General features: G+C 50.6%; 1 protein-coding gene and 1 long non-coding RNA gene across 3 annotated transcripts in view; both read left to right on the top strand.

Moving 5' to 3' along the window:
- The first annotated feature begins 21 nt into the window (after window positions 1-21).
- Window positions 22-6,325, top strand: LOC135418365 (uncharacterized). Its single transcript, XR_010432405.1, has 3 exons — window positions 22-3,412; window positions 5,062-5,115; window positions 5,346-6,325. It is a non-coding gene; the product is annotated as an uncharacterized LOC135418365 (long non-coding RNA).
- A 1,583-nt stretch (window positions 6,326-7,908) lies between these two features.
- The window catches only part of GRK5 (G protein-coupled receptor kinase 5), a 156,156-nt gene continuing 153,703 nt past the window's right edge, over window positions 7,909-10,361 (top strand). Inside the window, exon 1 of one of the 2 annotated variants that reach the window (XM_064663656.1) lies at window positions 7,909-8,143. In XM_064663656.1, coding sequence (XP_064519726.1) covers window positions 8,092-8,143 — 52 coding nt within the window. In that variant the 5' untranslated portion in view covers window positions 7,909-8,091. The remainder of the gene's footprint in view (window positions 8,144-10,361) is intronic. The other variant, XR_010432401.1, reaches the window with a different exon arrangement.

Here is a 10,361-nt window from a genome sequence, read left to right as displayed (position 1 = left end):
GGGACGGAGGGGCGAGGGGCGGGGAGAACCCGGGACCGCGGGAGCGGTTGGGTTGGAAGGGGCCTCCGAGGGCGGCAAGATCAGACTGTGACCGAGCGCCGCCTTGTCAAGGCACCAAGTGCCGCTTCCAGCCTTGCCTTTAATAACAGTGACTCCACCACCTCCCTGGGCAGCCCATTCCAATGTCTAATCACTTTTTATGAGAAGAAATTCTTCCTTATGTCCAACCTAAACCTCCCCTGGTGCAGCTTGTAATCATTTCCTTCTCGTCCTGGGAGCAGAGCCCGACCCCCCCCCCCGGCTCCCCCCTCCTGTCAGGGAGTTGCAGAGAGTGATGAAGTTCCCCTGAGCCTCCTTTCATCCAGACTAAATACCCCCAGCTCCCTCAGCTGCTCCTCACAGGACACGTTCTCCAGACCCTCCACCAGCTCCATTGCCCTCCTCTGGACTCGCTCCAGCCCCCCAATGACCTTCCTGCACTGAGGGGCCCAGAACTGGACGCAGCACTCAAGGTGTGCCCTCACCATTTCCAAGTGTACCTGGTACTGTACCCGGGCTGAGCCCCTCAGCCACACAGGCTGTGCTCAGGTGCTGGTGGTGGTGTTTGCTCTGGGACCTGGGTTTGGTGTGTGCTGGTACAGGCTGGCTTGTGCTTAGAAGCCTTCCAGATACAGACTTTACAAACGCAGTTGGCTCAGACTTCGCTGAACTCGCTCAGATTATAGTTACAGAATCACAGAATATTCTGAGTTGGAAAGGACCCACAAGGCTCATGGAAGTCCAACTCCTGGCCCTTCACGGGACACCCCAACAATCCCACAATGTGCCTGAGACATTGTCCAAACACTCTTTTAACTGTGACAGGCTTGGTGCCTTGACCACTTCCCTGGGTCCTGATATCCAACCTAAACCTCCCCTGGCTCAGCCTCATGACATTCCCTCAGGTCCTGTCGCTGGTCACCAGAGAGAAGAGATTGGTGCTGCCCCTCCTCTTCCCCTCCCGAGGAAGTTGGAGACTGGAGTGAGGTCTCCCCTCAGTCTCCTCCAGGCTGAACAGACCAAGTGACCTCAGCCGCTCCTCACACGGCTTCCCCTCAAGGCCCTTCACCATCTTCATAGCCCCTAGTTGTTTAATCACAATGGAACAATTACAGTGTGCCAGCCCTGTGCCTGCTCATCTTCTCTTGGCTGTGAGCTGATGCAAACCCAAGTCGCTATCTCATTTCCCTCACAGGCAGTTGCTGCTGGTGATCAGCAGCAGCTCTGTGTTAACCTGAATGTGTCTCTGTTTGCCCTGGAGGCTTGTCCCAGTTCAGTTGGCTGCAGGGACCATCCCTGTGAAACCACATGGGTCCATCCCTAGGAAGAGCAATCTGAGTGTGTGTTACCTCTGCAAGAGGTAAGAGAGTCACAAATGCCCACTGCAGGCTTCTCATCTCCTGCCAGGGAAAGCAGTGCAGGGAAGGTGTATGGCTTGTGGAAGGGACCACACCTGACATGTGTAAGACTTCATTTCCTTGCAGCTGTGGTTTTCAGAGAGTCTGCTGTCAAAACCCAGGCCCCCACAACTCTTACTAAAGGAGCTACTTGAGCAGAGTCACTTGGGCAGTACGAGGTTTTCTCAGGCTGTTTTTGTTGAATGCCTGATGGTGGCAGCAGCAGAGATCACCTTCATGAAGAAGTGCCAACTGCCTTCCCGTTTTAGGCCATGTGCTTTGGAGCAGCACAAGCAATGTGCACAGCCCAGAACACTGAAAATCACTTTCTGAAAGTCCATTTTTCTTTTCTTAGCTTCTTTCTGTGTGTTCTTTCATCTAAATAGTCAAACTGAGTTGAATCCAATTTCCCCTCTTATAGCCACAGTGACATGAGAGGGAAGAAAATGTGGACACCACAGGATATGGATACCCCAGCGTGGGCTCCACCTGCGTAGTAGTATAACTGCTTCCTGCATCCATTGGTTTCCTTGAATTCAAATAGACATCACAGTTGCTTTTGATTTTGAGGCTGTTCCCTTCAGGCTCAACACCTGCTGTCAGGCTCTGAGTGTGTATTTGAACATGTGTGCACAAGTGCAGCACTGGGTCAGTGAACTACCAGGCTCTGAGTTAAGGAACCTTCTGTACCCCTTGCTTCTCATTAGTGCTTCATTAAGGGACACCTGAAGGTCTGTGAGACAGAAGTTCAGTTTTGTCTCTTGGTGATAAACCAGGGCTGCTGAAAAGTGCCAGCTGGATTGAGATTCTGCTGGGAAGGTCACTGGCTGAACAAGGAGCATTGGCTGGTTAAGCTACTCAGTTTAATTGCACATATGTTGCCTAAAATTTGGGAGCATTCTTGCTTAAAAACCACTCAAAACCTAAAAGTAGAAGCAAGTAAACTATTTGTACATTAGAAAGTAAGTCAGGTAGACTGTGGGTGAGCTGTGCCATAGTCTGCAGCCTTGGATTTGGAGAGGAAAGGAGCAATTATGGAAAGTCATGACCACGGCAGAGGTGTTGGAGGTCTTTGTGCCACTGCTGAGGGCTGAAAGTGGAGCAGTGAGCAGTGAAGCTGAGTCAGGACACCTGTGGAGCAGTGACTGTCGGTAGAGAGCAGCAAAAACACCAGCCATTCCTTGGGCCATTTCCTTAAAGAGCAGTGCAGGATGGCGTGTCTGTGTTCAACCCTGCACACCAGGACATCACTCCGATGGACAGACGTGCTCACCCAGACGAGTCCCCTGGGGCTGGGCAGCAAACTGTGTGCCCAGGGGTGGCTGGGCCTCAGTGGTTGCTTTCCCTCAGCTGTGGGAGCTGCATTGTGGCAGCAAGAAAAGGGTTATTGCTCGGATTTCCTGAGGATGGCTGTCTCATCTACACATGATTATTCACAACTTCTAAGTTAATGTATTCTAAACCGATGTCCTTCCCCCCTCCCCGGAAAGTTATATTTGTTTAAAACTCTTTGTTTAAACACTTGGCTTGCAGGTGGGGAAATATTGCTCATGCTTTGTTATGAAGGCAGTGTAATTCAGCTTCTCAGGTCTCTGTGCAAAAGCTTGAACTACTGCCATTTAACAGGGGGGATTTTCCACTTTGCTTTTTACTGAGCATCTCTACAGTCTGAAGATGGACCTTGTCGCTGCCAAAGCGCACCTGGTAAAAGCTGATATTTTTCCCTTAGCTCTGGGTCTGGCATGGGCTAGAGCAGCTGCTAAACCTGGTTCTTCTTGACATCAGAAGTTCAGAATAAATCTCCCGAGTGACACCATATGCACTCTTTTTCCAAATCTTGTTGGTTGTCTCCTTTGCTGTCTTTAAGCCTGATTCAAATGGAGACACCTGAAGCTGGGGAAGGACTCTCCAGGGATTTCAGCAGGCTTTAGGGAGAAGTTGATGTACAAGGTGGATAAGGCACCTGAATGGGAGATGTAAATGTTATCTTTGGTTTAGGATACTTGTGCTTCTCCTTTCCTATCTGGAAATAATTAACTATGCCTTTCTCGTGAAAAACTTCAAGATCTGTTGATACAAAGTACTAGAGAATGCTTGTGTGTTGTTACCATTATTGTTTTGTGAGAGATTTTTAAAGAGATCTTTGAAAGATCATCATTAACACAACAAAATATTGGAGGAAAAGTAGCTCCTTTATCTCCAACCTTGATGAAAGGGGTAAGCAAATCCCCAATCAGATCTGCTGCTGTGGGTCGCTGAATGGCAGAGTCTGTGCAGAGTATGGGATGCATCTGTCTGCTTGTTTAAAAAATTAAAATCCACTCATCTTCTAGAAGGTTATTTTATCCCTGTGCTCAAGTGCTGTAACAATCATTTGTGATCTACCTCGAGGAAACACACAACTGAAAAACAGGTTTGGAAATGGAAAGAAACAACAGAGGGATAAACAATTTTTATCTAAACCAAAGCAAAAAGTTTTCCTTAGACAACACGATGCATCACCCCGTGGCTGTTGGTAGATGGCAGCCTCTGTCCTTGCACACAGAGGCGCTGGAAAATATTCCAGCTGCCTGCAAATGCTCTCACAGGCCTGTGTGCTCCCACCTGCTGATACCAAAGCTCAGCAGGAGGAGAAAGAATTTGCCCGTTTGTGGCAATAAGTTTCAGAAGCAATTCCAAACACAATGCAGCTTAGAGCCAATCATGAACGGGCTTGACTGCATTAATTGAGTGTGTTATAGCATGGATTTAGGAGATAGCTGCTGTTAGAGTATGTTTCCAGTTGATAAGTATAGGCAAAAGCCTTGCTGACATCTGGTTCACCGGGGGTCTTATCCTGGCATTTCAAGCAGGCTGTGCTGAGGCCAAGTGGTTTTTCTCTGGTGGCAGGATAAAACTGGGTGTGTTGCTGCTGTGTTTCTGGCTGGAGCTGTGCGAGCCCACCCTGCTGATGACTCATCCTTGGAGTGGCTCAGAATATCACACTGCCTCGCTGCCTCCCTGTTCCTATTGCACTGATGCATTTGGGTCTCGCACGGTGTTGGCGTTTCATTTACAAACCTCTCTTTTCCCATAAAGGAAAGATGGCTGCCAGCCCTTCTTTATCCCGATGTTCAGCACTTTTAGGTGTTTTTCTGAGCCTTTCCTGAATGACTTCAGATGGAGATTTAAAAGCAGAACAACCAGACACATTAAGCACCTTAGAAAGCACATTTTTCAGAATTTAATTGGGGTTTTTTTGGTAGCTTGTCTTTTTTTTTTTTCCCCTTCTAAAATTGGCTGCTTCTGCACATGATTCAGACTAAATTTTCCCTTTTCTCCCAACAAGCACTGAATCAGGAGCTTTAGGCCAGCAAAAGGGACCTGTGTTCCTTCCCTGCCACCCTGTTTTTGAGTCCATGCATTTCAGCACTGGAGTTTATAACAGTGAATGGAATAAGATAAGCACTGAAACAAATTTACAGGTCTCCTGTTTCCCTCTCCCTCACTCACAGAAAACCTGATGGTTCCACTAAATCAGGTGTGGACATGCCTTGAAGTTAAAGCATTGTCACAAAAGAAAATGGATATGAATAAATCTACCTCTTCCTAAATTTTTTTTTTTTTGGTTGGTTTTGTGAACCAGATGTTCCAGGTGACACAAAAATGAAGACACCAACAACTATAAAGAAGTCATGAGGTAAGACACCAAAAGCTGCAGTGGGTTTTGCAAAGACCAACTGATGGACTTTTAGGCAAGAAGGTCTGTGCACTGGCACTTGCTCTGGCAGCACATGGGGGGCCACACCCATGACAGGAGCCATCCATCTCAGGCCAGTGCTGGAAGCAGACCCTTGTCATGTGTCAGCTTAAAAAACTACAGTAGAAAAAGATGCAGTGAGGACTGATCATCTTGATTTTGTTTTTCAGAGCAGTGCAGGTGAGTGCTGGTGAACACACCTCCTTCCATGTCCTGGTTGCACCACATCGGCTCGGATTTACTAGAAACGAGTTTCATTTTGTTAAGTAACATAAGAATCACGAAGAAAAACCTCTCCATTGTTCTTACCAATAAACACAGGGTCAGAATCGCTGCTCTTAGTGTAACTGAGACAAACATATTATTGCAGAACCCCAGCAGTCTGGGAGCAGAGCTCAGCCTTCCACTCCCTGCACTCAGCCACACTTAAGTTCTGTGACTCCATTTCAATGCCAAGTCACCCAGCTGAGTAGAAATAACCCCTGTGGCAGCAGCACACACAGAGCTCGATTGCTGCCCCTGTTTCTGTGTAACTGTGCCTTTTGGTTGCCAGGATCATGGAGAACTGTGGAGCTGCACTGTTCATGAGCACTGGGTAGCTCCGTGGGATTCTCGAACTCCAGAGAGATCTGTCATAACTCTTTCAATAAATATATTTACTCTTTCAAGAAGTAAATATTTGAAAGCATACAGGACAACATCAGCATGCTGGAGTCATACTTTTGTCCCAGGGGGTGACACTGCAGATGGCTCTGTGCATCTAGAGGTACACAGAGATATCAGATAAAAGAGGAGCAGTAGAGCTGTCAGGGGCACGTGCTGAATTCCAACTGCAGCTCAAACTTGAGACCTGCAAGATCTGCCGTCTTCATTTAGGCACCTCTGTAAAAGTTACTCACCAAACACAGTCACTGCTCCCTGTGGAGTCTCCCATGAAGGTAAATCCCTCCCCACTGAGCAGCCTCATCCCGAGATGTGGCAGACACAGTGATACCCCATTGCTGTCAGCAGAAGTTGAACTTGCTGCTGCAGTGAGTGATGCTCAACAAAATGGGCACTTAGACACGTGCCTTCATTTTTCCTATGGAAAGAGGAGTTTCTTGTAGCAGTTAAAAACATTCTGTATAATAAAAATTGTCTTCCAGCATCAGCCATGTTGTGATGTTGGTGTTGTCCTTGTGCTGACCATTAGCGGGAGGCTGGGCAGGAATGTGAGATGCACTTACAACCTGAGCATAATTTTGTGTGTACAAGCAAGCACCAGTGCTTGCACAGAAGTGTTCAAACAACAGGCAGGGCAGATGGTCCTTAGGAGCCTCCTCTCTGTGCTAAGGCTCTGGTTTCCAGGAAGCAATTTCTCCCTCAAGAATTATTTAATCAGAGAAAAATCTTCCGGTACTTACAGACACAACTGCTGCTGTATAGAACTTAGCATTACAGAGAAAGTAATCACAACATGGCACAGCTCTGGAGGCCTAACATTTTCTGAAGCAAAAGGAGAGAGATGTGGAAGATTGTACATAGCAGTGCCGCCCACTATGCACAATAACTTTCAAAGTTCAAACCTTTGACACTTAATCAGGTACAAAAGGCATTTATTATAGCAATTTTACCCTAATGCCCTAGGTATTATTCATGAAATGCATTTCCCATTTATTTCCTACATTCAGAAAATGTGTTCTAGACAGTCTGCAAGTTATGCTATTGCAAGTCATTTCTGCCTGGCTGTGGAAATGGATTGGTACAATAAAAAAAGAAGAAAAAAGTAGTGTCTATGCTCCACTTACAAGAAGGTGCACATTAATTTGATTTACTTCATGTGGATTTAATCAATGCAAATACAGATGGGGGAAGAGTGTCAGTGGGAGTAATGGGTCGTTTTTATGCTCTTTCTTTGCTTGACCTGCTGAATCGATCTACCCCGTTGCTAGGAAAATCAGAATCAAGCTGACACGAGCATCTGTGCTACACAGACAGAAGAGAATTTATGTTGTAATCCAGCGCTTAAAATTCACAAACTTTCCACAAGTGGCTGATGTCTCACACAGATGCTTGCAACGGTGAAAACAATGGTGCAGCAGAAGAGATGGGATTCCCTCGGGTACTTCCCGGGGGGGCTTTTGAGATCCCAGGAAAGCCGAGAAGCCCGTGCCCCGGCCCGAGGAGAGGGGCAGGGGCAGGAAGAAGTCTGCGGGTGTCGGCGACCCCTTCCCATGGGAACGAGCCTTTGCGGGGCGGTGACGAGCACGAAGACCCGGGCGGGGGAGCCCTGGGGACCCCGGGCAGGGCAGGGGAGCCCCGGGCCGGGCCGGGACCGCCGCCACCGGGTGGCGTTCGGCAGCAGGGCTGTGGTAGGACCGGGGCCGCGGGGAGCTCCGCACATCGCTCCGCACATCGCTCCGCACATCCCAGCGCATCCCAGCGCATCCCGCGCATCCCCAGCGCCCGACACCCCCCCGCGCCCTCTCTGTCCGGCCCCTGTCCGAGCCTCTGCAAACGCTCTCGCCCTCCCCGTCCCCGGGGACGCTGCGCGGGTGCGGAGCCGGTGCCGGGCGCGGCAGGACCGCCCCAGGACTACAGGTCCCGGCGTGCCCGGCCCCGCGGAGCCGGCGGCGGGGCGGGGGCCGGCGCCTGCGCGGGGCTGCGGGGCCGCTCCGCGGTGCCACACCCCCGGGGGAGGGAGGCAGGAGCGCCCGAGCCCTCAAACCACCGGGGGAGCCGGCGGGGCGGAGGATGGAGTAGCGGGGCGCGGCGGTGCGGGGAGCGCCGCCTCCGCCCGGGGAGCGGGGAGCAGGCGGGGATGATGCGCGGGGGGATAACGCGCTAGGGGCAGGAGGCGGGTGGTCGCCCGGAGACTCCGCACCTCGGAGTGACGTCCTGCTGCAGTGCCGCTGCCTGCGCTGCCCGAGCTCGTCAATGGAGCTGGAAAACATCGTTGCCAACACCGTTTTGCTGAAAGCCAGGGAAGGTGAGAGAGCGGCGGGAGGGGAGAGGGGGCTGGAGCATCCTTGTCGCAGTCGCCCCTCCGCGGAGCGGTGCCCGCGGGATGCGGGCGGGCACCGGCGGGGATGCGCGCCGGTCCCGCCGGCGGCGGCTTTCGGGGTGCCATGTGGCTGTGCCGGTGTTAGAAACGGCTTGTTGGAGACAGAGTCACGGTGGAAAGGAAAATACCGCTTTTTCCCTGTGCGCGGGGGTTTGGGAAAGGAAGTGAATGAGATTGCAGAGATTACAATATTCACCCATCTCTTCCTTCCCCCTTCCCGCCCCCCCTCCTCAAATCTGGTCCCACAGATTGTGCTATTTCAGCGTCTATTGTTAAAGGTCAGCTGCAGATGCATTCATTCAAAAGGGTTTAGCAAATCTGCAAATAGCTTTCCGCGCCGTGTGGTGAGACCGGCAGGATCGTATCGCTTCCCCGTGCAGTCATTGCCTTATTCGGCGTTATTAGGTGAGATCATGTTGCTGCAAACATGCCCATTGTTGAGAGCCTGTTTGTCCCCAGCCGGAGCCGGGCAGAGGGGCTGGGGGGCTCAGCGGGTGCCCCGGGGAGCCGGGGGGTGGCCGGGCGAGGGTTGTGCCCGGCGGCAGCCGCCGCGCTCGGGCAGCGGGATGGGATGGAATAGGACGGAATGGGATGGGATGCTCCGGGCGATGCCGGAGCCGCCGCCGTTCGGCGCCCTGAAAACACGCTGGGGTGCCGGCTGCGGGCTCCGCGAGCATCCCCGTCCTGCCCCCGAGCTCCCGCAGAGCCGATGCCCGGTGACCGCCGGCGGATCGGGCTCACGGGGCTCTTTCCCCCCAGTCGGGAGCGGACGCGGTCTCCTCTCCCCGCGCAGGCGGGTGTCTCCCCGCGGCCGCGGGGCGCTGGGCACGGCGGGGCCGGGGGCTCAGGGCTCGCCCCGGCTCCCCGCGGAACCCCCGTCCGCCTGGGAGCATCCCTCCGGCTGGAGGGGGAGCGCCACGCACAAGCAACACGTCCTACGGATGCGGCATCGCTGCCAAGACGCGAGCGCTTTCTGTCTGTTCCAACCCGGTTTTGTGTTTGTATTTATTTACTTGCTTACTGCTTAAAATAAGGCATTTTTCCAAGCCCTTGCTCAGGCTTTCTTCGCTGAAAGCACTTGCTAGACTGGGCGATTTTAGGTGCCGTACAACCTGCAGCCTGTTTTCCGCTGTCCTCCCAAGTGCTGGAGCTGCCTGCGAGCGTGGCTGGGCACGGCTTGGGTGGGCTTTAGGCTTCGGTCGCTCCTGAAGCTGTGGAAGTACGAGTAAGGCAGCATTCATTTCGTAGAAGAGATCGCTCAGATAGTCCTCCCCTGGACCGCTCCTTTTGCTGGGAAAATAGTTCAGATTGTAAAATAATGTTTATATAACTCCTGGGCTGTTGAACTTGCGAGGCTTAGCTAAAGAGTAAAGTCCTGAGATCCTCCCAAAGAAGCTCTACAGATATTAAGGGCAAAGGTGTTATCCCATTCAGCAGATGGGTGAATTATACCTTTCTGACTTCTGAAGGAGAATTTTTATCTTCTGTTGTAATTTTTAATACTGTTTAGGATGCAGTTGTTGCTACCAGCCATACAATGCTGGTTTAGATTTCAGTAGACTTTAGGAATACTTTAAAGGACTGGTATTAATTACAGTTATTGTGTGTTATTTACAGAGAGACAATATTTTGCAAGTAATTTTAATTGTGCCACTCGGTTTTACAGTCTTTTTCTACCATCCTCAGGAAGATGGTTACAGTAATGTAGTCTTATTATGTTAAAGTCTTATTAAAGAAGCCGTTAGCTATAACCAAAAGGCAGAAAATTATCAAGATTCACTCCAAACTACATTCCAACTGTTCTTTAAACCACGTATGAACCTCCAACAACATTTTTTGGAGGCCTAGTGCTAATTTATTTTTAAAGCTTTTTTAGAGGGGAGGCAAAATCTTTTTAAATGAAGAACAAAGGGCAAGTGCTGTACCTGACATCAGAGCCACAAGTGTTACACCTGCATTGAGGGTGTTGCCACACTTTTAGTTATTGTTGCCAGGTGCTGTGAGTAAAGTGGTTTTAAAATTTGCAGGGAGTAATGTAGGTGGTTGTCATTGCAGATGAAGAAGACAGACAGCATATGGAAGACCAGGAGTAAAAGCAAGTTAATATATTGAGGATTATGGTATCCAAAAATAAGTTTGTTCC

This window comes from Pseudopipra pipra, chromosome 8 (assembly GCF_036250125.1).
Source record: "Pseudopipra pipra isolate bDixPip1 chromosome 8, bDixPip1.hap1, whole genome shotgun sequence".
NCBI lineage: Eukaryota > Metazoa > Chordata > Aves > Passeriformes > Pipridae > Pseudopipra > Pseudopipra pipra.
Note: the sequence above shows the minus strand (reverse complement) of the source record. Positions and strands in the feature narration are given on the sequence as shown.